The sequence below is a fragment of the Berghia stephanieae genome, chromosome 13 (assembly GCF_034508935.2).
Source record: "Berghia stephanieae isolate SIO BIC M18660-M18661 chromosome 13, UCSD_Bste_1.3, whole genome shotgun sequence".
NCBI classification, from domain to species: domain Eukaryota; kingdom Metazoa; phylum Mollusca; class Gastropoda; order Nudibranchia; family Aeolidiidae; genus Berghia; species Berghia stephanieae.
Window position 1 is genome coordinate 4,034,441 of NC_088372.1, and position 27,706 is coordinate 4,062,146.

The 27,706-nt window shown below is 38.5% G+C and overlaps 1 protein-coding gene across 1 annotated transcript; it reads right to left on the reverse strand.

The window, feature by feature from the left end:
- Positions 1–4: 4 nt before the first annotated feature.
- On the reverse strand, positions 5–27,706 carry LOC144958961 (putative amine oxidase [copper-containing]). The gene is made up of 14 exons (XM_078891260.1): positions 27,183–27,706; positions 25,869–26,187; positions 24,843–24,981; positions 23,853–24,009; positions 21,460–21,523; positions 20,068–20,282; positions 16,210–16,360; positions 14,141–14,290; positions 12,480–12,581; positions 11,181–11,427; positions 9,960–10,138; positions 8,111–8,265; positions 6,579–6,786; positions 5–2,220 (listed from the first exon to the last, which is right to left on the reverse strand). The coding sequence occupies exons 2-14, from the start codon at positions 26,145–26,147 to the stop codon at positions 1,903–1,905; spliced, it is 2,364 nt and encodes a 787-aa protein (XP_078747386.1). The 5' UTR covers positions 26,148–26,187; positions 27,183–27,706; the 3' UTR covers positions 5–1,902.

Genomic DNA, 27,706 nt, shown 5'->3' on the forward strand with positions numbered 1-27,706 from the left:
CAATTCCCCTTTCTTGTGTGCGGGGAATTCCTCTTTCGGCATTGAAATTGAGTGTGAGAGAGTCATCACTACACACATAAACAACAGAAACAATTTGAAAACAAGACTATGACACGCAACCACTCACACACGAGGCTATACCATTTATCCTTTTCTCTATATAGAATAGGACAAGACAAACAATAGCTTGACTCTCGCTACACTTCGCATTGATGTTTGTCGTCTCACGAGTTCAACTCTCGGTCGACCTGTCAATATTCCTTTTTGCCTCGGACGTAATCATTAATAGAATGTTGTGTGGTTTTGACCGTGAAGAAAACCTTAAGAAGTCACATTTATATCATTTTAGAGAGATCGTTTTGAATAATTTTGAGTTAAACGAGCGAGCCGCAACTTGTTTTCATGAACGGCCGGTCAGCGCTTGTTTACTATAGTAACGCGATTCCCAGCCAACAGCAAAATGGCGGATGTTTTTCTCATCGAGGCCGCTGGTTGGTTAGCCAATAAGAGCACCGTACGGTTTCCATTGGGTAAATTCCTTGGCCTCCATAAATCTCTGTTTAGTGCAAGTGTTCTTAGCTTTAGAATGTCATCATATGTGTTGAGGTGCTAAGGCTGTTGGATGTTTCCTTGTGTTGTTGAAATCAGTTATTCGGTTGTTGTTTTTAGATGATGAAGCTTTTATCTTCATTTTTGTTTATTACTTTTTTTTTCCACTCAACTATGCGCCGAGCGAGGCTCGAACCCAGGACCTTCCGATCGCGAGTGTCATACCACTAGACCACATAGCCTTTCATCAGCAAGCACTTGTCTCAACATATTCTAGAATATTCGGGGTTGTTCTCAAATTCTTCTTCCAATTGGATTCAATAGTCTGATGTCACGTCCGTCCAGCAACCAGCAGCTTGGTTCTATACAAAGAAAATATGTAATTTTTATTCTTCATGCTTACTAGAACTTTATTCACAAGTCATGTGATCAGAGTGTATAAAAGTCAAAATATGATCAGATTTATAATGTTTTTCTCCTCTGGATACAATTTTATGCTCGTTGGAGATTTCATAAGGGCGTCCGACATTATTGTTCCGATAGTTTAGAACCAGTTACTAAGTTACTATGTGTCATTACGAGGGAAGTGACGTCAAGACTGTTTAAGTCCATTCAGACATAAGAACAACATACTGATCAGAGAAAAGGCGCTTTTCAGTCTGTTCATTCTAATGCCAGGGACCTGAACTCAGTTGGTACAGAACTTGTCTTACAATCAGAAGGACCGATGTTAATTCCCTGGTGCAGTAGATTATTTAGAGTTTCTGCCCCTCAAAGAGTGATGGATTCGGCGGCTTTCTCTATAAGGTATGACAGAAAATTATTTGAAATAGACAAGCGTCCTATCCAATAGATAGAATTCAATTGTCATTACCTGGCTAACGCCGCATGAATCGGAATAAAGTTCTTCCAAGGATTTTGATAAATCTAAAGAATTTATATTGAAATAGGCTTCAACATTTGTGACGTCACTTTCCTCGTAATGACGCATAGTGACTTAGTAACTGGTTCTAAACTATCGGACCAATGGCGGACGCCCTTATGAAATACTTCTCCGACAGCTTGTCGGATAAAAGTGGATCCAGAGGAGAAAAACAATATAAATCTTTGACTTTTTGTTTTGACTTTTATACATTCTGATCACATGACATGTGAAAAAGTTCTAGCCAGGTTGACGAATAAAAAGTAAAGATTTTCTTTGTTTAGAACCAAACTGCTGGTTGCTTGGCAGACGTGACATCAGACTATTTGAATCCTATTATAGCAATAATAGACTAGCAATTTATCATTTGGGTAGCAATTGATTGCTTTTCCTTGTATTCCACGCATCTGTCAGAATCACACACACTTGGACTAAAAGATAGGACTGATATATTTGGACTCTAGAAAACCATCCGGATCGTTCTCAGCTTCTTCTTCCAATCCAGACCTAGGGACAACGCACTGGTCAGATGGCTGTCCGTGCCGGTCTACTCTAACGCCGTTTTCTGGTTTTTGGGCATCCTTGTGCGTCATTCGAATGGCGTCCGTTGATCTTATGGACGGGCATTCTGGGAAGTAGTTGAAGGGCATTAGTAGAAACGTCTGATGGTTTCCAATTGTAGTTGTTACTGGAAAATCTTCTGAACGAGGCAGATGGTACATGCCCAAGGATATCCACGCAACAAGGTCCTGTTGGAACAGATATAAAAAACGAGAAAGTTGATTGAACATAGAATAGTGATAGAAGATGATATAAGAATAGTACGCTATGTTGTCTTGTGGAATGACACTCACTTTCGGGTCGGAAGGTCCTGGACTCGAGCCTCGCGCTCGGCGCATAGTTGAATCCTTGGAAAAGGCTCTTTACTCACATCATCTCACCGTACTCGGGTGTAAAATGAGTACCTTGCTGTTTACAGCGTTGTCTCTGTCCGAAAAAAAACCTGGCATATCGCCTAACAGGCGTCATGTCACGTCCTACATGTTAAGTGTTGATGTTGGATGTATATTTTAAAAAAATTGAGAACGATTTTCTGGGTTTAATATGTGATCAAAACAATTATGATTAAAAAGATGAACTAAGGTTTAGTTTTATAAGATGATCATCTCATTGATCTAAAAGGTGAATAACTTTCTCGTGTTCACCCTCATTGAAAATAAAACAAATTTTATGAACTCGAGAGAGATAAGGATGAAAAGTGTTTTTTAAAACCATTAATGCCCAAGATTGAGAAAAATATTCATTTTGACATTTGTGATGGAAAATGCAGCCGAAATAAATAATCTAAAATCATTTTTGTCAATTAACAAAAATTTTTTTTTTTTTTTCAACTTTCTCAATGTGTCCTTTAACAAGGACGCTGGGAACAAATGGGTAGAAATTACTTGTGTTGACATCATTCAAAAATCCAACATTAATTGATAATTCAGCATTCATATTAATGGAAATAACAATGCAAATGTCAATTATAGTGGTAGATTATGCATAAATCTTCAAAATGCATGTGTTAAGAAATAGTAATTTTATTACGCCACCGCCCCAAACCCCAAAAAGACAACCAGAATCCTTCCCCGCCTCACAAACTCCAATCTACGAATGAAATAGAAGTGTACATTTTTGGTGTAGAGGGACATCACATGCTAGGCAAATTAAATTTGCCTTCTTTCCACATTGCCTGCATCGCCTCTGCTTTGGCATGGACAGTAGATGATGACCAATACCACTGTTGCGGACATCATCAGACACTTTTTGGCGCTTTGTTGGAGTAGCACCAAGAAGTCTGGACAAAGTCTGTTTTGCTTTTAAAACCTTCGAATATGTCATTGCAATGCTTCTATTGAATGCAAGATGGTCCATTCGATCATTCTCATAGGCTGGTGACTTTCTGTACATTAGCCAGGCATTGTTGACAGATGCATCAGGCAAGAAGGCGAAAATGGGCTACCACCACTTTTTTGCCCGGATGCTGATCCTATACAACCCCACATTTTGATCCAGACGATCAACTCCACCCATAAACACATTGTACTTCTGAACAATAGCCGGTTGGTCAATGAGCACTTTTGCTTTATCCTGTGCCGACAACCTACTTTCCTTTGCCAAAGGATATACGCCTTCCTTGTTTGAAGCCAATGTTACCACGGAATTGTCGTTCCAAGTACAAACAAGGATGTCATCTTGCCTATCGTGCCTAAAATTCAAAAGTTCCCCTCATTGCTTTCAAACCAATTGGACACTTTTCCATTCAATTACTTCTGACAGTTCTGTCCCCCCCCCCCCCAAATTCCTCTTTCTCTAAGCCCCTTTAGTAACCCAAATCCAGTGAAAAAATTGTCAAAAAACAAGTGAAAAGGTACATCCTTTGGCAAATGATCCACTAATCCCATCACCACACCATGACCAAGGCCCATCTGACGATCATACCCCCCTGCACCTTGGTACAGTTCCAAATGGGCAGCATAACACAGAGGTGTAGCTAGCACCCATTGCTTGTAACCAAACCTAATAGGCTTGCCTCTGATGCATAGTTTGCATGAATGTTTGCCATTGTAGGGTATCATCGACTCATCGATGGACAGGTTTTCCTCTAAAGGAAAAAACTTCATGAACCTCTCATTTAACAAATTTTACAGGGGACGCACTTTGGCAAATTTATCACCAGGCTGCAATCGATCATTGTCAGCAAGATGAAGATACTTCATGATGGTCTCAAACCTATTTCTACTCATTCAATACATCTTCCTTTTGTTGCCAATACAGCTTTCTTCTGGGAAGAACATTATAGCCTGAAATAAAAAGTATGCCCAAAAACGCACTCATTTCTGCCATATCAATGTCAAAGGTATGATCCCCTTTGGTGCCCGCATATCTCTTCGTTTCTTTGATCATGTGTTCGATTACTTTATCATCAAAGTATTGCTCGAAGCACTTGGTTGGCGATAGATTTTTCTCGAGAAATGCTGGCCAAGTTTTAGTCCATGGTGCCTCGTTTGAATGATCCTCTTTCCTCCATAGACGTGACGGTTTGGACACTTTTCCTTTCCCTTTGCCTTTTCGACTCGGTCCTGACTCGTCAGGCGCAGATGAATCCTCTGAGTCACTACTTCTGGAGTTCCCATCATCAGAATCCTGTGAAGAAAAACATGTAACCCGGCATTGAATGAGGATCGATAAAATAGCCATATAATGTTATCATAATCTACATTCTTTTGAACATTAGCATTAGAAATGATTAGATGAATTATAATTATACATGTATTCAATTTTCTATACAGCATGCAGGCTAAACATTAACGAGTGATCTCACCATCAAATATCAAACTAACTTTTCTTGGTGAAACACGCATGAAGTAATTACTCTTATTATTACATGGAACGAATACCCTTTACATCAGGCGCTAGTTTTCGTACACCCTTAAGTCCCTCTTTTCATAGTCATTAGCTTAGCTTTCATGTAAAACTTACTTATTGTTGAAATTGTCCCATCAGTACGAGTCGCATGTGCATGCGCCCTGCTTCTCAACTGCCGTCCTGACAAATTGCTTGCAGAAATGCTTTCTTGAATATCTTCATTCACGTCGTCCTCGTCTGAATTGCTGCCATCACCAGGTTGGGAAATGAAGACGTCGACATTTGCCAATGTCTCTGCGTCATCTGCCAGTTGACTCAGGACTTCATTCAAAGTGAACATCATTTGTCTGGATGGAATAAAAGGCAAAATCATTTACAAATGTGTAACATATTATTCAGAATAAACATAACAACATATTACATGTATTCAATTGACAGGGAAGGAAAGAGGCTAAATGTAGAAATTTGATTCAGATTATATCTAGATCTAGATCTAATTTTAGATCTAGATCTACAGCTATCATCATAAAATGGTAAGTAGATTACATGAAAAGCTAGACAATCATTGATAATAGATACTTTAAAATATACAATGGGACAAAATGTTTCCCTATGTTCCCAGTGTCCTCTAAAAAAGACACATCCAAATACAAAACAAAGGGGGCATTCGGTCCCAGTGTCCTTTTAAAGGACACGTGCAAAAATAAAGGTTTCCAGCAAGTTTCAACTTATTCAAATATATGAATGTTGTAAAACTAAATTTAAAAATATACCATGAAGCTCAATTCAATTTTAGGAGTTAAATCAAGTATTAAATACATTTTAGAACCTTACCTTTTGCTTGAAGTGCATTCTCCCTCCATTTTGGCAAAAGTGAAAGTTAGCATCACTGTGCTAATTAAAAAGTTGGATCAGAAACAAAATCTTACTTTAGTGAAAAGTTGGATCAAGCCAAAGCATAATGACTGAAAATGGAACAAATTAAAAGGTATCTCATAATAAATATGATGGATTTACTAACTGTCCTTAAAAAAGGACGCTGGGAATGAATGATGATTTCAATGATCTGGAAGGTGTATAAGGATGAAACAGGGTTTTTAACTGGTGATCTCAGTGATCTAAAAGATGTATAAGGATGCAACCGTGTTTTCAACTGGTGATCTCAGTGATCTTGAATGCGTATAAGGATGAAACAGGGGTTTTAACTTGTGATGTCAGTGATCTTGAATGCGTATAAGGATGAAACAGTGGTTTTAAATGGTGATATCAGTGATCTAGAAGGTGTATAAAGATGTAAGAGGGTTTTTAACTGGTGATGTCAGTGTTCTTGAATGCGTATAAGGATGAAACAGGGCTTTTAACAGGTGATGTCAGTGATCTGAAAAGTGTATAAGATGAAACAGTGTTTTAACTGGTGGTCTCAGTGATCTAGATGGTGTATAAGGATGTAACAGGGTTTTTATCTGGTGATGTAGGTAATCTAAAAGGTGTATAAGATGAAACAGCGCTTTTAACAGGGTATCTCAGTGATCTATAAGGTGTATCTGGATGTAAACTAGTTTTTAACTTTCTTCTTTCCAGAAATTGTCAGAATACTTCTCCAAACTCCACACCCACCCAACACAAAAATATATTTTTCTAACTCAAACAGAAAACTTCCGAGAGATTACAGAAGCCTGGCCTTATATCAACTCACTTGGTCTGTGATGTTATCGTTGTCTGTATAAAAGGTACTAAAATCAACCACAGGGTCAGCGCTGTCCCACATGGCGTAGGATGAGGATGACCAGAACTCGTGGTCCTTATGTTTGGTCATCACCATCTGGTTACGTGCCCATGGGATGGTCACTTCGTTGTGCAATCGTTTGTGACGCAACTGTTTGGACATTCCTTGAATATCAATCCTAAATAAATGAATGGATAAAAGAGCAGATCAATTGCATTCTACAAAAATAATAGCTTTTCAATGAGCTTTATATAGCGCAATATCCACTAAAGCTGCTCAAAGCGCTTTACAAGGGGTCCCTGGTTAACAGCGACGTTTAACATGTACGACGGGACATGCCGCCTGTTACGCATATTACAATTTTTCGGACAAAGATAACACTGTTAACGGCCAGGTACTTAGTTTACATCTGAGTACAGTGAGAGAATGTGAGTAAAGAGCATTTTCTAAGGACTCAACTATCAGCCGAGCGCGAGGCTCGAACCCATGACCCTCCGAGCCGAAAGCGAGTGTCATACCACAAGACCACATAACCGCTTTTCAAAATGTGATAAAAATAAATAAAAATAAATACATTAAAAAAAAAAAAAAGATAAAATAAAATTCTCTTTATTCATCTCATTGGGGAAATATGTGACCCATCGTCTCAAAAAGGTATTATGCCGGAACGAACCAGATGCTTAAAAGCCGAATTTAATGTCAAACTGGTCAAAAATATAAATTGTTGGCATTAGCACCGTAAAATATGGTATCCATTCTCCTCAATAAAACATACAAACTCAACACAAGTCTGATATTTCTGGCTATAAATTCCATTTTCAACATCTTAATCATTCCGACTTAATACCGTTTTGAGGCGAAGGGTCACATTTGTATCTAGGGTTCAAGGGAAGACTGGAATAACCCAGACGTCAGCCGCAATGCAGCTCTGCAAATTGAGCTTGGGTGAGGTGACTTGTTCAAGGCCACAGAGCGCAGGGACCGGTGATTGAACTCAGTACTTTTCGGGAACTAAGCAAAGACCGTACCGCCGAACCACGCTGTCTCCAGTGTCCATGGCCAAGATTTGGAACTGACTTGCAATGCTAGCAAACTAACGGGTTTGACACCTTTATTCATACGTTCATATCTTTACATTTTAAGTGCTGCTGTTGACATGGGACACTCATTAACCCTCTCCTTACCAACTACAGGAAAATCGTCACATTCGTTACAACGCAACCAGTAATTTTATCAATATGATTTCATTTGTATAACACACGATTTTTTGTTATAGCTATAAAAACTCGACACTGTGTTGTAGAGTTAATTTTGCTGAACAACACTATGTATAGAATGATCTTATTGCTTGTCTGTTCCAGTAAGCAAAATGTATTTTTGTATTGGGTAGGTGTGAAGTTTTGGGGAATATTCTGAAATTGGCTGGTAAGAAGAGAGTTAACCGCTTTGGCCCTGTTTTATGGATATTACGCTGTATTTCTGCCGCTCAATTTATATTTTACCTGTATGCTTTGGCCTCTCCCACATGGTTTTTGACATCGTTATTGTGTAGTAAGTGGATTTTGGGGTTGTCGAAATCGTACTGGTACACGGACTCCAGCTCTGTTCTCCTCAGATTTCTTTTGAATCTTGTCGTCTGGAACCTCACAGATGGTTCCTGAAAATGTAAATATTGCTTCTTGAAGCTATATAATACAAATTGTCACTCACATTATATGGCCGAGACGTTCGTTTCTGTGGGCTTATTACACGTCCTCAGTAGTCGCAATCCTTAATAATGTCCGAAGAAAACATTCTTACTCCATCCGTGAGTGACAATTTGTATTCTTTATTAGCTCTAACCATTATTATCGAGCACTTTCGTACCTACGAGTACCCACCAACACTCATATATATATATATATATATATATATATATATATATATATATATATATATATATAAAGCGTGCGCAATTAATTAAGTCAAAAGAGGGGAAAGGGGGAGGAACTGTGAAATGCAGTATAGAAAGTGAAATATTAACGTGTAGACTATTGTTGGAAAATAAATACAATGGAATTGGAAATAAATACAAAACAGGGATGTAGACATTAGTGGCAGTTGCATCAGCAGAAGCAACAGTAAGTAGCAGTAGTAGTAGTAGTAGTAGTAGTAGTAGTAGTAGTAGTAGTAGTAGTAGTAGTAGTAGTAGTAGTAGTAGTAGTAGTAGTAGTAGTAGTAGTTAGTAGTAGTAGTAGTAGTAGTAGTAGTATAGTAGTAGTAGTAGTAGTAGTAGTAGTAGTAAGTAGTAGTAGTATAGTAGTAGTAGTAGTGGAGTAGTAGTAGTAAGTAGTAAGTAGTAGTAGTAGTAAGTAGTAGTAGTAGTAGTAGTAGTATGTAGTAGTAGTAGTAGTATAGTAGTAGTAGTAGTAGTAGTAGTAGTAAGTTTAGTAGTAGTAGTAGTAGTATAGTAGTAGTAGTAGTAGATATAGTAGTAGTAGTATTAGTAGTAGTATAGTAGTAGTAGTAGTAGTAGTAGTAGTATGTAGTGGTAGTAGTAGTAGTAGTAGTAGTAGTAGTAGTAGTAGTAGTAGTAGTAGTAGTAGTAGTAGTAGTGCTCTATCAACTGAGCTTTCGTGACCTCCTAACAATCTTAAGGCGAGTGTCACACCGAATCATAATCATCGACCAGAAATCCGCACGTTTATAGCCATTCGTCATCATCATTGCCTTTTTCACCTGGGTCAGGGTATAGGCCACAGTCAAACTGTTTCCATCCTTCTCTATCCTCATCATCATCATTGCCTTTTTCACCCTGGGTCAGGGTATAGGCCACAGTCAAACTGTTTCCATCCTTCTCTATCCTGAGATACTTTTTAAACTAGTTCCATGTTGTATCACTTCTCGTATAAGAGCTTCTTTAATTCTTCTCCATGTCTCTTGTCCTTCATAATTTTTTTAGATTTTGCACACTTTATTATAAGATAATAATAATTTGAGCTTTGATATAGCGTGCTCAATGCGCTTTACAAGGGTTCATGAACGACATGACATCAGACTATTGAATCCACTTTCGTGAAAACTACTAATACAAATGGCTGGCTAAGAATAATGACAAACAGGTAAGTGATGAGAATTTCATTTCTTCAAAACAACGCATTTGATATAGATAGTATGCGCTTGGCTAAAAAGCTCACAACATTGCCACCTGGGAATATAACTGACCAACACACAAAACTATGTTTTGTCTTGAAAGCTTATAGTCCGGTTTATACAATTTAGTGAGAATTAGTCATAAACGCGGATGGCACAAAACAATAACAGAGACCCAAGTGACGTGAACTTCGTTCCATCTATACCTGTACCACTTACCCTTAAATTGACATCTTGTGGGACAATGTCAAGTGTCTCGTACCTGTTGGAGGTCCCAGACACGTCCAGGTCTACTTTAAAGTGAGCCAAATGGTGATGGAGCGGCGCCCCTCTATACCCAGGCATGCGGAATGTATAGTCTTTTTCTGTGTCGCTATAGAACGATGTCATCACATGACCTGATGCAGACAAAAATGTAAACATGAATATGAAGACTTATATAGCGCATTTTGACACGAAATGGGAGATGAGAGAGTGGGAAACCCGGGGGGGGGGGGAGGGAGCTCCCTGAAGATGATTGCCACGGACAGAAGAATATGGTGTTCTTTTTTAGCTGCCCTACATGGCAGCAGGCATAATGGACAGTAAGCAAAGTAAGTAAGTAGTGGTGTCCATTCAAAGCAATTAGGCCCATGGATCCGGAATTTATCCCGGCTTCTCCTGCGTGAAACGGACGCAAGTGCTTGACATCGAAAGGTGCTTTCCGCCACATCCGCCTCATCGTTATCACAAAGGAGGAGGGAAAACAACAGAACAAAATGGCCTACACTGGACACCAGAATGAAAGAAAAGAAAAGGAATGTCCCGGGAAACTCGGAGGAGGAGAACAGTGGAGTGGGAGAGAGAGAGAGAGAGAGAGAGGGAGAGAGAGAGAGAGAGAGAGAGAAAGAGAGGTTTGGAGCTCCCTGAAGATACTGGCCACGGACAGAAAGATGGATGTCTATTTTCGCTGCACTATACGCCATCAGGCATAATGAGCAGTAAGTAAGGCAGTAAGTAAGTAAATAGGTAAGTAAGTAGTGGAAGCCAGCCATAGCAATTTGGCCCATAGATCTGGAGTTTATCCCGCCTTCTTTCTGGTGAAACGGACACAGTTGCTTGACATCGCGAAGTACTTTCCGCCTCATCGTCATGAGAAAGGAGGAGGGAACCAACAGAAAAAATGGCCTACACTGGACACCAGAAGAAATTGAAAGAAGATGAAGGTCCCGGGCAACTCAGAGGAGGAGAAGAGTGGAGTGGGAGATGAGAGAGAGAGAGAGAGAGAGTGAGAGAGAGAGAGAGAGAGAGAGAGAGAGAGAGGGGGGGGGGCAGGAATTAAATCCTGACTTCACTCGGAAGCGAGTGCTCTACCAACTGAGCTATTTTTTGGGGACCTCAATGGTTTTATGGCAATAAGTCACAATTTAATTAATTGCATGGTAAAAGAAGAAACATCACCTGAGCTCATCCATCTTGTCTCCAAAACTCCATTCTGGTGGAAAACGTAATCCAAAATATAATCGTAGTTGCCAATGGTCATGGCCGTTCTCAGAGTCAATGCCGAATCCAGCATGCCCGTGTACACGCTGGTAAGGAACTTGCTGTAGGTCAGATGTCGCCTTAGAGGAAATCCTTGATTGTTCTCGAATAAGCACATTGCCCGTTTGAATTCAGCTACGTCACTTGATGTTTGGGCCATGAATTTCTGGACGTAATTAAAACCGTAATTAAAAGAAATTAAATTTGTTTAAAGTATACCTTCCACTCGTCATCGTGATATGCCTTCATGCATTACGTACATGAAGGAATTTAGACAATCCATAAAACAAACTTCTAATGCCATCAGGAAACAACCATATCTCAGCGGAAGGGCATAATATTTAAAAGATTACCATGAAGCAGAGATTTGCGATACAATTAAAAGATTCATAAACTAAACTGATGAGCATTGTTCTATAATCTACTAATTTGATTTGGAATATCATTTCTTTTTTAAAACAACGTTTCAGTTAACGTTTCAGTTGTTGTTTTTCAGTATTCTTTTGTTTCTATAAAGTGACGAAATTGGTAAATTGTTTGATACAACGTTAATGTTTTTAAAACAATTATCTGCTTATTTATTTATTTATTTATTTGTTTGTTTGTTTTAAAATATTTTTATGCCAATTTCTTTGCTTTGTGTGACATGAGATACTATGTTAATTTTCCTCTTTTTTGTCATCATTATTACATAGATATTCCTTGCAACCTCTGATAGACAAGACAAAATCAAAATTATCAAGAACTTTTCTATATCACAGTATAATTAGTAATCTTGTTACAAATAGCGCAGCGAAGCACATTCGTTGTTGAAGACAAAAATACTAATCAAGTAAATAAAAAATTGTGGACAGAGTACTAATTTTTGGTAAGAGGAACGACGAGATATTTTTGTTTTGTTTCGTTTGTTTGTTTTGTTGGTCTTCTAAGAGTACATCTTTTTTGCATTTACTTTTCTTTCTTTTGAATATAATCTTTTGTCCATGCTAAATTCAAATGGTTTGTAATTATTACTCAACACCAGTAGATAGTATGCATATCGATACATAATCGAACTCAAAACAAGACCATTCAATACATCATCGTACTCAAAATATTGATTAACAGGTAAGAAAAAACAATCACATCTCCATCCATCATCCATTTTTTGAAGTGAGATCTTGCCGAGAACGACCGTATATACTATTACGATGTCGAGAATCTATCCAATGACTGTACCTGATTGATGAAGGTGGCCGTGTCAGGACAATCACTTCCTGCAACCAAAGCTTTTGAGTTCGTACCCAGCAGGGCTCCAGTGTCTATGTAGTTCGTAGTTTGCTGTCATAGTGAATAAATAAATTAATTAATTAATCAAATATAGACCTTAATTTTGGGCAGGTTACTTTCAGTAATAACACATTGGCCATTGTACTGATGTTATGAGTTTATCCAAAAAGCTTCTACCAATCCGCCAGTCGGAAATGACGTAATGTCACACAAAACGATGTGTAACCTTGAACGTTTATAGTCTGATTGATAGAATCTAGTGAGAGCTACTCATAAAAATGGCTGGCTAAATACACTCACAAACACCATAGTGACGTCAGCAGACAGGGTTCAACAGTCGTGACTTCCCTCGTAATGACGCATAGTAACTGGTTCTAAACTATCAGAACAATGGCGGACGCCTTTATCTCCATCACTGCCCATCACTTATAAAATACTTCTCTGACGAGCATAAACGCATCCAGAGGAGAAAAACATTATAAATCTGATCATGTTTTGGTGTTTATACATTCTGATCACATGACATGTGAAAAAGTTCTGGCCATCTTGAGTACCGATTTTCTTTAGAAACAAATTGCTCGTTGCTGGGCGGACGTGACATCAGACTATTAAATCCTATCACAACACCTGACAAAACCTATGCATTTTAATAAAATCGTCTGTGTAAACATTATAAATGACGCTCAGGATCCTTGGGTTGTTTGCTTCGACGAGAAGCTTGATTCTAAACAAAGAAAATCGGTACTTTGGATTTCCATGCTGGCTAGAACTTATTTCATATGTCATGTGATCAGATTGTATAAAAGTCAAAACATGATCAGATTTTCAATGTTTTTCTCCTCTAGATACACGTTGTTTTTCTTCGTCGGAGAAGTATTCATAAGGGCTGTGATGAAGATAATGGCGTTCGTCATGTTGCTATAGTTTAGAACCAGTTACTAGACGTCATTACGCGGGAAGTGACGTCACGACTGTTGAACCCTATCCTATGATCATATACATTTCTTGACATGCGGTTTTATGGTCTAATGATTTGATACCTCCCATCGGACCCTGAAGGGCATACCTAGTTTGTGCAACGATGAGTCCTTGGAAAAGAATCTTTACTCACATTCTCGCTCCGCACTTAGGTGTAAAATGAGTACCAAGTGCGGCGATGTGGTATAGTGGTATGACTTTCGCTTTGAGATCGGAAGGTCCTGGGTTCTGGCCTCCCTCGCCGCACCGTGAAGTCCTTGGAAAAGAGTCTTTACTCATATTCTTTCACCGCACTTAGGTGTAAAATGAGTACCAAGTCGTTAGGTAACTGTCTTGTCTCCGTCTGAAAAAAATTAAATGAAATCAACTTTCAAGTATTTTATATTATATCGTCCTATAGTCCTTTGTTAAGTGTTGCTGTTGACTTGCGACGTCTTGTAAAATACTTTGAGTAGATATAGTCAACATCGCACTATACAAAAGCCCAGGGATAGTTCTTGTTTTGTTTTCGATATTTTGTTTCTTTGTTTGTTTATTTTTGTTGTTTTTGGGGTTTTTTTTGTTTGTTTGTTTGTTTGGTTGTTTTTTGTTTTTGTTTTTTTTTTTGTATTCAAAATTTGTGCGAGACTTACAATCAAGGGAGAAAACCCCGAATATAACACGACCATCTCCTGCAATCCCATGTCATACACGATTCTTTCCCCTTTGAATCGAACATCGTTGAGCGCGGCACCTGTAAATGGCGACAGTCGGAAGTGAAAGGACCAATCCATGTATTCAACCTGTAAGGGTTAAGGAATGAATTGAATTGAAGTTAGATTGGAAGTTAATGGTAAACGAGTGATAATGATAATATTATAATAAATTAAATAGATAATGGATAAAACAGTAATGATGATGATGATGATGACGATGAAGATGATGATGCTGATGATGATGATGATGATGATGATGATGATGATGATGATGATGATGCTGATGATGATGATGATGACGATGATGATGACGATGATGATGATGATGATGATGATGATGATGATGATGATGATGACGATGATGATGATGATGACGATGATGACGACGACGATGATGATGATGATGATGATGATGATGAAAATGTTGATGATGGTAATTATTATTAATATCATTATAGTAATCAAAATATAGCGATCTTTTTTCTCTCTTCTCATTATCCAGTTAAGGCAGGATTTTGAATTCAAAGGAGAGGCTAATGTTAACGAAACGTCGTTTGTTTTGTGTTGTTCCCTTACTTATTATGAGTCACATTTACTCTCTGTATCTTCTCTCCATTTTATTGACTCATTTAGGCATCCCTAGTGTTTGGTTTTACCCCCCCCCCCCTCCTTATCAGTCACAGATGAAACCAATCACAGATTTAACTCACTCGACCCTAACACCGACTATATCCGTACTTAACCGGGTTACTTTTACCCCATGCCTATTTATTACACTTTTCTGAGACAAAATGTAGGCGTAGTATCACATATAATGTTTTTAGATTTTAAATATTAACGGTAGTTGAATAAAATTATATATGTACATGCTCATTTTTAATACCTTTTTTTCCTAATTTTGAAAGGTAGCAAAAATCTCTAGGATTGAGTGAGTTCAGACAAATTTTATCATTTTTTGAAATTCGTTTTTATATAGAGAATCATCCCCCAAATGTGCTCAAAAGCGGTTTACAAAGGGTCCATGACAAACAGCAACACGTATCATGTAGAGCCAGACATAACGCCTGTTAGGCGATATTACAATTTTTTTTCCGAAAGAGACAACGCTGTTGACGGCCAGGTGCTCATTTTACACCTGAGTACATTGAGAGAATGTGAGTAAAGAGTCTTTTCCAAGAACTCATCAATGCGCCGAGAGAGGCTCGAACCCAGGATCTTCCGATCCGAAAGCGAGTGTCATACCACAAGACCACATTGCCGCTCATAGCTATAAATGCTTGACACTGTGTTATAACAGAGGTCATTTTGCTGAACAATATTTAGTTTTTATTTTTTTTTTAAAAATTAATCTAACAATAAAAAAAAATAAAAAATAATAATAATAATAAATATAATATATATATATATATATATATATATATATATATATATATATATATATATATATATATATATATATATATATATATATATATTGTGTTGGTGGGTGTACAGGATGTAAAACTTAGTTTTTTCGGTCATATATGCCGAAACCATAATGGAAGATGCGATACGGGGGAAAATGGAGGGCAAACGCAGAAGGGGAAGACCTAGGCCTAGTTACAAAAAACAAAAACAAACAGCCTAGAATGGACAGAGATGAATGGAAGAGAGTTATTATAATTAAAAATTCATCCTGTATTGTTGATGAAGGGTAAACCCGATATGTCGACACATTACATGTTCCTGTTGGTCAGGGACCTTTTGAAAAGCGCTTTGAGTACGTTAAGTGGATATTGCACTATATTAAAGCTCAATTTTTTTTTTGGAGGGTGATGGGGGGTTACCATAAAAAAAAAATTAAAACAAGAAAACAAAACAAAAACACAAAAGAAACAAAGAATAATACCCAACATAAACATTGAAAACAACAATAAATAGATAGGAAAATAACAAAGTAAAAATCTTACAAGTAGTTTAAACTCGAAAGTAACATCGATTTGACGCAGGTGTATTTGACCGCTTACCTTTCGCTCTTTGACCTTGTACCTTTTGCCGTCGGGTTCAACGAGCTGAGGAGGCCTTTTCGGGGGATCTGGCCAGGGGTTACCTTTGAGGGTCTGACGGGTGAATAGATCTGGACCAACCGATGGTTTGGTCGCATTTGCCTTTGGAATGCTGGGATGGTGCAGAGATGAGAAGAAAAAAAAGTTTTCTGGGGAACTAGTTTTATGTTTTTACAAACAACAAATGGATTCATTAGTCTGATGTCACGTCGCCCAGCACTGGCAAGCATCGTGGTTCTAAACAAATAAAATTGGTCCTTTTATTCTTCATGCTGGCTAGAAATGTTCATATCTCATGTGATCAGAATGTATAAAAGTGAAAACATGATCATAATATTTATAATATTTTTGTCCTCTGGATACACTTTCACGCTCGTTGGAGAAATATTTTATAAGGGCGTCCGCCATTGTTCCGATAGTCACTATGCGTCATTACGAGGGAAGTGACGTCATGACAGTTGAAGCCAATTAAAAATCGTCTTAGGAATGAAGGGTCCCGATAGCTCAGTAGGTAGAACACTCACTTCACACGCAGAGAGATTGAGATCGAGATTTTTTCCCCCGACCTCTTTATCCAGCCAGCAGTGATTGAGTAGCTGGGTCTATTAGATTAGGCGGAAAGTCGTTTACGATCTATCCAACGTGTAGATGACAACTACTTTTATTATTTGTTTCACAGTTTAGAAACCGGGATAAACTCCTGCTCTATGAGCCAAATTCTATGAAAGACTACTTAGGAATAAACTTCTTATAAACCCAACAAATCTGTAAAGAAAGTGCAAAGAAAGGCTTACAAATTGTAAGTTGGTACGATTCATCTGGCGGGCAGAAGAGGCGCGTAATTTACCCAAAATGCATAGAATCTGTTTAAAATCAGAATTAGCAAACGCATACTCGTTCTTTCTCTCCCCTCCAAACTTCTGTTCGATCAAGGAATAAAATCACACAATAGTAGGAGTTGTAGAACAGCATGGAGTGGAGAGTTTTCAAAAACTGGTAAAATGAAAATGGATGAATGATTGTGGACATGTGTGGAACAGTTCGTTAAGTTGAATCTGCCATTTCTTTATCAGAGGGGGCTTAAAGTTTAAAGGAAGAAGGAGGAGGAGGAAGGGAGGAGGAGGACGGAAGAAGGAGGAGGAGGAGGGGGGAGGAGGGGATGAGGAGGAGGAGGAGAAGAAGAAGAAGAAGAAGAAGAAGAAGAAGAAGAAGAAGAAGAAGAGAAGAAGAAGAAGAAGAGAAGAAGAAGAAGAAGAGAGAAGAAGAAGAAAGAGAAGAAGAAGAAGAAGAAGAAGAAGAAAGAAGAAGAAGAAGAAGAAGAAGAAGAAGAAGAAGAAGAAGAAGAAGAAGAAGAAGAAGAAGAAGAAGAAGAAGAAGAAAGAAGAAGAAGAAGAAGAAGAAGAAGAAGAAGAAAGAAGAAGAACGAAGAGAACAAGAAGAAGAAGAAGAACAAGAAGAAGAAAAGAAGAAAAGAAGAAAAAGAAAGAAAGAGACAGAAGAAAGAAAAGAAGAACAAGAAGAAGAAAAGAAGACAAGAACAAAGTACAAGAACAAGAAGAACAAGAACAAGAAACCAAAAGAGGTTGAAAGGACAGAAATCATGAACTGTGGAGTAATCCTTGAAAGTTATCAAGAATGATAAATCTTTTGTACATATCTTCAAATGTCCATAGAACAGAAAAAAGGTAACACGGAAATGATATGGATTTTAACGTTTACCCTAAATCATTTTTATGTATTATAACTAATAAGTTATAACAATATAATAATAATAATAATAATAAACTTAATAATCATTAATAAACTAAAAATAATTTAATAATAAAATGATATATCTCATACTTACAATATATAATAATAATTATGATAATAATAATATAATAATAATAATAATAATAATAATAATAATAATAATAATAATAATAATAATAATAATAATAATAATAATATATAATAATAATAATAATAATAATAATAATAATAATAATAATAATAATAATAATAATAATAATAATAATAATAATAATAATAATAATAATAATAATAATAAATAATAATAATAATAAATAAATAAATAAATAAATAAATAAAAAAATAAACAAGTTGTTTTTTTGGGGCAAGTTTTTCACTTTAAAAAAATGTTAAGTGAGCATTTATACAACGCAATATCCAATAAATTTACTCAAAGGGGTCCATAGCCAATATCAACAATTAACGTGTGGGAGGAGACATGACGCCTGTTAGGCGATAATACCATTTTTTACTGCTCCAGTAAGTACGGAGCTGTCATCTACAGCCTCCCGAGCCAACAGCAACAACACTTAACACGTAGGACGAGACATAGCGATAATACCATATTTTACTGCTCCAGTAAGTACGGAGTTGTCAACTACATCCTCCCTAGCCAAGAACAACAACAACACTTAACACGTAGGACGCGACATAGCGATAATACCATATTTTACTGCTCCAGTAAGTACGGAGTTGTCAACTACATCCTCCCTAGCCAAGAACAACAACAACACTTAACACGTAGGACGCGACATAGCGATAATACCATTTTTTTTTACTTCTCCAGTAAGTACGGATGTCAACTACATCCTCCCTTGCCAACAGCCACAACACACTTAACACGTAGGACGAGACATGGCTATAGATAGTTCTTAGTTGACGTCACTCTTTGTTATTGTTTTTGCCATCTGCGTTTTTGAGTAATGCTCACTAAACTGTATTAACCTGACTATAAACGTTCATGGATACACACAATTTTGTGTGTTGGTACGTTATACTCTCGGATGGCAATGTTATGAGCTTCTAAGCCAAGCGCATACTATCAATATTACCATCTTTTACTGCTCCAGTAAGTACGGAGATGTCAACTACATCCTCCCTTGCCAACAGCAACAACACTTAACACGTGGGACGAGACATGGCTATATTACGATATTTTTTTTCTCACAGAGACAACGCTATTAACGGCCAATTACTCATTTTACACCTGATTACACACACACACACACACACAAACACAAACACACACACAGAGAGAGAGAGAGAGAGAGATAGAGAGAGAGAGAGAAAGAGAGAGATAAAGATATATAAATATATATATATATATATATATATATATATATATATATATATATATATATATATATATATAATATATATAAAGAGAGAGGGAGAAAGAGAGAGAGAGAGAGACGGAGAGAGAGAGAGAAAGAGAAAGAGAGAAAGAAAGAGAGAGAGAGAGAGAGAGAGAGAGAGAGAGAGAGAGAGAGAGAGAGAGATTGAGAATGTGGGTAAATAGCATTTTCCAAGAATTGAACAATGCACTGCTCTGAGCGGGACTCGGACCCGAACTCAGGACCTTCTATCCGAAGGCGAGTGTCATGCCACTGGACATACCACATAGTCGCACATAAGAATACCTTTAAATAGTATGCGATTAGCTAATAACTTCACAACATTGCCATCCGGAAGTAGAACGGACTTACACACAAAACTATGTGTAACCATGAACTTTTATAGTCCGGATAATACTGTTTAGTGAGAATTACTCATAAACGTAGATGGCAAAAAAAGACCTGAGTGACGTCAACTTCGATCTATCTATAGATAGTTCGAAATTGGCGTCACTCAGGTCTTTGTTATTGCTTGTTTGCCATCCACGTTCATGAGTAATTCTCAGTAAACTGCATTATCCCGACTATAAACGTTCATGGTTACAAAGAGTAATGTGTGATGGTCCGTTATACTTCCGGATGGCAATGTTATGAACTTCTTAGCGAAGCGCATACTGTTTATATACCAGCTTACACGTCCTCGCTGTCCAAATTTAGAAGCATTCCAAAATTCAACGCATGGGACACACGATGCTCCAGTAAGTACGTCGCTGACAACCACATCCGTCTTCTGTCAATGTCCCCATATAGGCCTGTTCCCATAGGAGACGGAATGAATCTCAGACAAAGACCGTTCTCATCGCATTCAGTAAATGTCGTTCCATAACTCTCCAATAAAATGTATCCTATCTGTGGAAATAATGCAAATTATATTAAAGTTTGTACTTGCTTTTTGCCCCCTACACACCTAAGGTTCTGCCGGCCAGAATAATTTATTTTTTAAAATTGAGCTTTTATATAGTGCAATAAACACTAAACGTACTCAAAGCGCTTTACAAGGGGTCCCTGGTCAATAGCAACATTTAACATGTAGGACGGGACATGACGCCTGGTAGCGATAATACCATTTTAAAAAAGTATTGTCTCTTAACGGCCAGGTACTCATTTTAAACCTGAGTACGGTGAGAGAATGAGTAAAGAGCCTTTTCCAAGGATTCAACTATGCGCCGAGCGGGAGGCTCGAACTTAGGACCTTCCGATCTGAAAGCGAGTGTCATACCCCAAGACCACATAGCCGCACTTTATGCCCCCTTCATACACAACGTTCTAGCGGCCGGAATATTTTTAAGATTTCAATTGAGCTTTTATCAAGCTGAATATCCACTAAACGTACTCAAATCGCTTTACAAGGGGTACCTGGTCAACACAAATTAACATTTCGGCCGGGATTTTAACAGATGGATAGTTTATTCATTGATTTCTTCACAGTCTGAGTGACCTGGGGACGTTCATCAATAGATAGTTCGAAGATGACGTCACTCAGGCCTTTGTTATTGTTTTTGCCATCCGCGTTTGTGAGTTGTTCTCACTAAACTGTATTATCCTGACTATAAATGTTCATGGTTACACAGAGTTTGTGTGTTGGTCCGTTATACTTCCGGATGGCAATGTTGTGAACTCCTTGGCCAAGCGCATTCTATCTATAGCAATAAATCTTTATTGTACATGACATGAAAAACCTTTAGTGGTTTACAGTGCTCGAACAAATGTAATAAACATAAAATATAAATGATGTGTGGATCTTATAATGATATGATCCTCATAACAAATTTATTTCACAATACACACAGACATCTTTACAATTTAATACAACAGGGAACATAATGTTTTAATGCATTGAAATGTATCCACTGTTACTAAGTTAATCACCCAAACCACTAAAAAAACTAAAAGGAGAGTGATATAAAGATACAGACATATGCGAAGAGAGAGAGAGAGGTTTAGAGAGAGAGAGAGAAAGAGAGAGAGTGAAAGGGAGAGAGAGAGAGCGAGAGAGAGAGATAGGGGGGGGGGGTAATGCACATACCTCTTTATCTACTTGAGTCAGTAGTGTCCGTATAATACTGCCAAACTCCATGTCGCTGAAAGGCCTGGGGTAACCAGAAGATCGATAATATAATATGTGACCCATCATCTCAAAACGGTATTATGTCGGAACGAACCAGATGTTTAAAAGCTGAATTAAATGTTAAACTGGTCACAGATATAAAGTGTTGGCATTAGCACCCTAAATATGGTATCCATTCTCCTAAATAAAACATACAAACTCAACACAAGTCTGATATTTCTGGCTATAAATTCAATTTTCACCATCTTAACCAACCCGAAATAATACCGTTTGAGGCGAAGGGTCACATATTTGAAATGCGATTGACCGAAGCCATCGTACACATATAGCCTGACACTAACCAAAATATGACGTCAAAAGACAAGTCTTTGGCCACAAAAGAAAACAAATCGTGAGTTGTTTTCAATGAAATGCCGCGCTTCCTTGAGCTCTACTAACAAAAACTCTGTAGATGCTTCACAAACCTAAAATATGACGTCAAACTATACGTTCTAGAGGGTTCTAGTGTCAGGCTATATTATGTTAACGATGGCTACGGATGGACACCCCAAGGAAAGAGGAAGCGAGGCCGCCCCAAACGAGACTTGGAGACGTGCGAACCGCAGATGAGAGGGACCTAAAGCAGAGAGGTATGTCTGTCCCTCGAGATAGCCCCAAGAATAGCTGCTGAGACAGGATCGGGTGGAGACCACTTGGTTCGCCTCAAGTGCCAGCAACCCCAGAGAGGATTAAATAAATGAGTGAGTGAGTGAGTGTGTATGATCGTAGCCTTCGTTATCTTATAACCTGACACTGAAATCCAAAAGGACTGGCAGCCTGACGTCATTATTTGGTTTTTGCACCGCCTAGTGAGTTGTCGTTAGTAGAGCTCATGAAAACAAATTATTTCATTGGTTGAACTATTGAATACAACTCACGATTTGTTTTCTTTTGTGGCAAAAGACTGGCATTTTGATGTCATTTTTTGGTCAGTGCCAGGCCATAACTTTACGAAGGCCACGGTATGATACAGTACCAGACAATAGGAGAGAGAAAATACAAGATTATATCATCCATCCAGGCTGATTTCTGTTTCTTGTATTTACCTCTGCTTCAACATTGCGGCTATGTGGTCTTGTGGTATGACGCTCGCCATCGGATCGGAAGGTCCTGGGTTCGAGCCTCTACTCGGCGCATAGTTGAGTCCTTTGAAAAAAAGGCTCTTTACTCACATTATCTCACCGTACTCAGTTATAAAAAGAGTAGTACCTGGTCGTTAACAGCTTCGTTGTCTCTGTCGGAAAAATGGTCATATCGACTAACAGGCGTCGTGTATCGTTCTATAATATGGTACATGTTGCTGTTGGTCAGGGACCAATACGTCCCTAGATTGCTATGTCAGGGATCCATTGTAAACAACAAGAGATGAAGTGAGTAGGAATGTGCCGAAGACAATAGAGAATAACATTATTTCGCGGCGGTGATGGGGGTTTGAACCTGCGACCTTACTGGTACGACACCTCGCCTGACCGATGAGAGCGTGACTCAACCTTATGAGCTATCCACGATCCCAAAAAAGATCGCCTCTAACAGGTCATTATTAGAGCTCTCTCCCACCGACTACTTGATATCGCTGGTCCAACCCACACAACCTCCGCGAAGTTAGTTGGCCAGCAGTTAAGCTTAATAGCCAATATTCATTCTAAAGCGCTTTTCAAGCACAAAACTGGGCCCGGATATAGAGGACCTCCAAAAAACCAGATCAGATGGAAGAGTACTGTTGCCGCCCAGTGGTGACAAGAAATCAAGAGTGTTAATTCAAGTAACATGGATAATTATTTTTATAAAGTAAGCTTTTATATAGCTCAATATCCACTAAACGTGCTCAAAGCTCTTTACAAAGGGTCCCTAGCCAACAGCAACATTTAACATCTAGGACGGGACATGACGTCTGTTAGGGGATATTACAATTTTTTTTCCGAACAGAAATACCGCTGTTAACGGCTAGGAAATAGTTTTGCACTCATTTGGAGTACAGTGAGAGAATGTGAGTAAAGAGCCTTTTCCAAGGACTCAACTATGCGCCGAGCTAGGCACGAACCCAGGACCTTCCGATCCTAAAACGAGTGTCATCCTACAAGACCACATGGCCGCACAATAGATAGATAACATAGATAATCCATCAAACGAACGTTTTATATCAACTTCATCACCCATTTATGTCCAGGGTGAATAAACTGGGAGCAATATAATTAATAATCCCAAGGAGAAAAGTGTCTAAAGATGGGGCTCGAACTCGAGACATTCTGGGTCACAGTGCAAAGCCTAAACCACTCAACCATAATATCACCCCATAAAAGTTGTTTACCTACCTGAGAGAGAATTGGACGGGGTTTCTTCTACCTTTCAAGTTCATCATCTGACACCGAGTCACGCTGGGCAGAGGCCCGCAGATGTATTCCTCTATGGCAGGAGGTGAAAGGTCACCACGGAGTAACATGACCCGTGCTTGTCTAGGGGGTTTGGGACCTGGGGAGAGTAGAATGGATGGAATTTGTACAATGATTTAGATCACGTGGGGTTTTGGGAGAGTTCTGGGAGACTAGCAAGGTATGCTCTCCCTCTCTCTCTCTATCTCTCTCTTCTCTCTTCTCTCTCCCACCCCCTCTCCCTCTCTCTCTCACTCTCTCTCTCTCTCTCTCTCTCTCTCTTTCTCCCTAACCACCCCGTCTCCTTCTACCCCCCCCCCCGCTCACACACACATCTCTCTCTCTCTCTCTCTCTCCCTCTCTCCATTCTCAACTACCACCCTCTCTCCTCTCTCTCCCATTCGCTCTCCCACTCTCCTCCACTCCCTCTCAATTCAGCAACTGTGTATGCGATAACTTTTGCTTTACGATATAATAAAAAAATACACCGACTTGGATTATTAATCTCTCTTTCTCTCTCTCCCTCTCTCTCTCTCTCTCTCTCTCTCTCTCTCCCTCTCTCTCTCTCTCTCTCTTTCTCTCTCTCTCTCTCTCTGGCTCTCAAATGAGCTAAATGCGTCATAAGCATCGTTAAAACCTAAAATAACAAACAGAACAAAAAAGAACAAAGAAAAAAAAGAGCAATAATAAATTATCTTCACTGACGACCAGAATGATTTATTTAGACAAGAAAAAAACGATGCAATCACTCTGAAACCAGAAGATCTATTACACAAGTCCTTCGGAAGAGGATTTTACACTTCCGATGAATTAGAAACCAGTTGTTTTTTTTTTTTTTTTTGGTTTTTTTTTTTTTTGACAGCACACTTATCTTCCCAATCCATTGCGTTGGGTTATCAGACCTTTCGATATATGCACGTCGTCCCTGCTTACCTTTTCCATCCATATATTTTATGACATCGGCCTTTGGAGCCAGAAACAGATCTGCCCCAAAGATAGAACTACTTCCCAGCGTAGCGGCCTCCGCTTTGGTTGCCTTTGTATGTGTATCGCCCTCCAAAAACACTCGAAGCTGGAATAGAATACTCGTTTTTATTTTTTAAAACACCAAAAAAAAAAAACTAGAGTTTTATATAGCGCAATTTCCACTTAACGTGCTCAAAGCGCTTTTACAAAGGGTCCCTGGCCAACAGCAACACCAGAGTTTTATATAGCGCAATATCCACTTAATGTGCTTAAAGCGCGTTTACAAAGGGTCCCTGACCAACAGGAACAACAGAGTTTTATATCGAGCAACATCCATTAAACATGCTTTAAGTGCTTTACAAACGGTCCCTGACCAATAGGAACACCTAACGTGTAGAACGAGACATGAAGGCTGTTAGGCGATAATAGATTTATTTTTTTACCGACAGAGGCAACGCTATTAACGTCCAGGTACTCATTTTACACCTGAGTACCGTGAGATAATATGAGGAAAAATCCTTTAGCAAGGACTCAACTATGTGCCGAGCGAAGCTCGAACGCAGGACTTTCCGATTCGAAAGCGGGTGTCCTACTACAAGACCATTAAGCTTCGCAAAACCTCACCCTAACAATAATATAATGGTCTGAAAACTCCGGCCTAGGACCGTGACCAATGGAAACAACAACATGGATGGAGAGGGGGAGCAGCTATACTTATCGACCATGACTGATTCACACAATTCTCAGCAAGCTTCATTCGGACTGCGAGGCTTACTACTACTACTACTACTACAACTACTACTACTACTACTACTACTACTACTACTACTACTACTACTACTACTACTACTACTACTACTACTAGTACTACTACTACTACTACTACTACTACTACTACTACTACTACTACTACTACTACTACTACTACTACTACTGCTACTAACAATATAATAAGAATTTAAAACAGATAACAAAGGTAATTCTTATTCTCACCTGAGCTAGTTCCTTTGAGGTCAAATCGTGGAAGGGGCCCGGATCCAATGGTTCCGATAAATCCACATCGTCGTCATTATCGTTAGCATTATCATTATCACGCCTCCCTCCAACCCTGGCACCACAAGTCCTTATAACATTATCATCGCCGTCATCTATATATGTGATGTAAACAAAGACCAGACCGATGAGTAGGGCGATGGAGATGATGATGAAGACGATAGCAAGGCATTGCCAAAGCCGGACACTGTATCGGCAACTACTGTACGATGACATCATTAATAATCTATTTATATGTGTAGATGTTTGTAGTCTCTATCTGTAAGAAGAGAAAAAATAGAGATGAGTTCATTATTGAAAACAGATAAACAGCCAAAATAGAATCCAAACAAACAAACATAAGAAAGTAGAAAATAAAGAATGAAAAAAAAAACTATTTCTATCAAATGATCACATATATAATGAAAATGTTGCTGCTTGAAGATCGAATAAGAAAATAACGACAAGTATTGAACTGTAAGCTTCAATTTATTAGACGAAGACAGAGACAGCCGCTCAAAAGCCTCACCCTAACAATAATATAATAGCCTCAAAACTCTGGCCCAGGACCGTGATCAATGGAAACAATTAACAACATGGATAGAGAGAGAGAGAGCAGCTATACTTATCGACCATGACTGAATCACACAATTCTCAGCAAGCAAGTTTCGGACGTTCCCCTTTATCAACAAAACAGGATGAAACATCACAACAGAAGACTGAGATTATGTGATAGTTGCGTTGTTAGTTGACTAAAAATAAAAATAGAACGAAGTTGATGTCAGTCGAGTCTCTGCTCTGTTCTTGCTTTTTTGCCATTCATGTTTATGAGTAATTCTCACTAAACTTAGCCAAGCACATACTATCTATTAGAGAGAGAGGGGGGGGATAGAGAAGGAGAGAGAGCGAGAGAGAGAGAGAGAGAGAGAGAGAGAGAGGAGAGATAGAGAGAAGGAGAGAGAGGGGGACAGAGAGAGAAAGAGGTAGAGAAAGACATATAGATATTATGCGCTTGGCTAAGAAGCTCTTAACATTGCCATCCGGAAGTATAACGGACCAATACACAAAACTGTGTGTAACCATGAACGTTTATAGTCAGGTTAATTTTGTTTAGTGAGTATTACTCACAAACGCGGATGGCCAAAAACAATAACAAAGACCAGAGTGACGTCATCTTCGATCTATCCATAGCGAGCGATTGACAGAGAGAGAGAGAGAGAGAGAGAGAGAGAGAGAGAGAGAGAGAGAGAGAGAGACTTTGTTCTATTTTTTGACCTTTGTTGTCATATTTTGTAGTTATCTCTCTTTGTTTATTCGTCCTAAATAAGAAGAAAACTCAGGATGGCGCTTGCCGGTTGATTTTTGAAAGAAGAACTTTTAACCTTTGTACTTTAAAAAAATCACATTCCCTTTTAATCATGTAGGCAATTGTTACATATCGAACAAAACTTTTTGGCCAAAACGCAAGAATAAGGTTTGTCATTGGTCCCTTATTGGCTGGCAATACAATAAAATTAATGTTGGGTAAGCAACTAAAATAACTTGGATGCAAAAAACTTTAGTCACTGGATTGGCTGGCAAAACAATAAAAATTACTGTAAACAACTCACAAACCGGAATAATTAAACATTTACTACTTTAATTAAGTTTGTTTTAGAGTCACAAATCACTCCGGCTGGCAAAAATAAACCCATAGCAATAAACAAATAAGAATACGACGTCAAATGCACACTGTGTTATCCTTTTTGTTAGATAAATCAACACCCAAGCACTTTTGTTATCCCACATCTGTCAAAGAA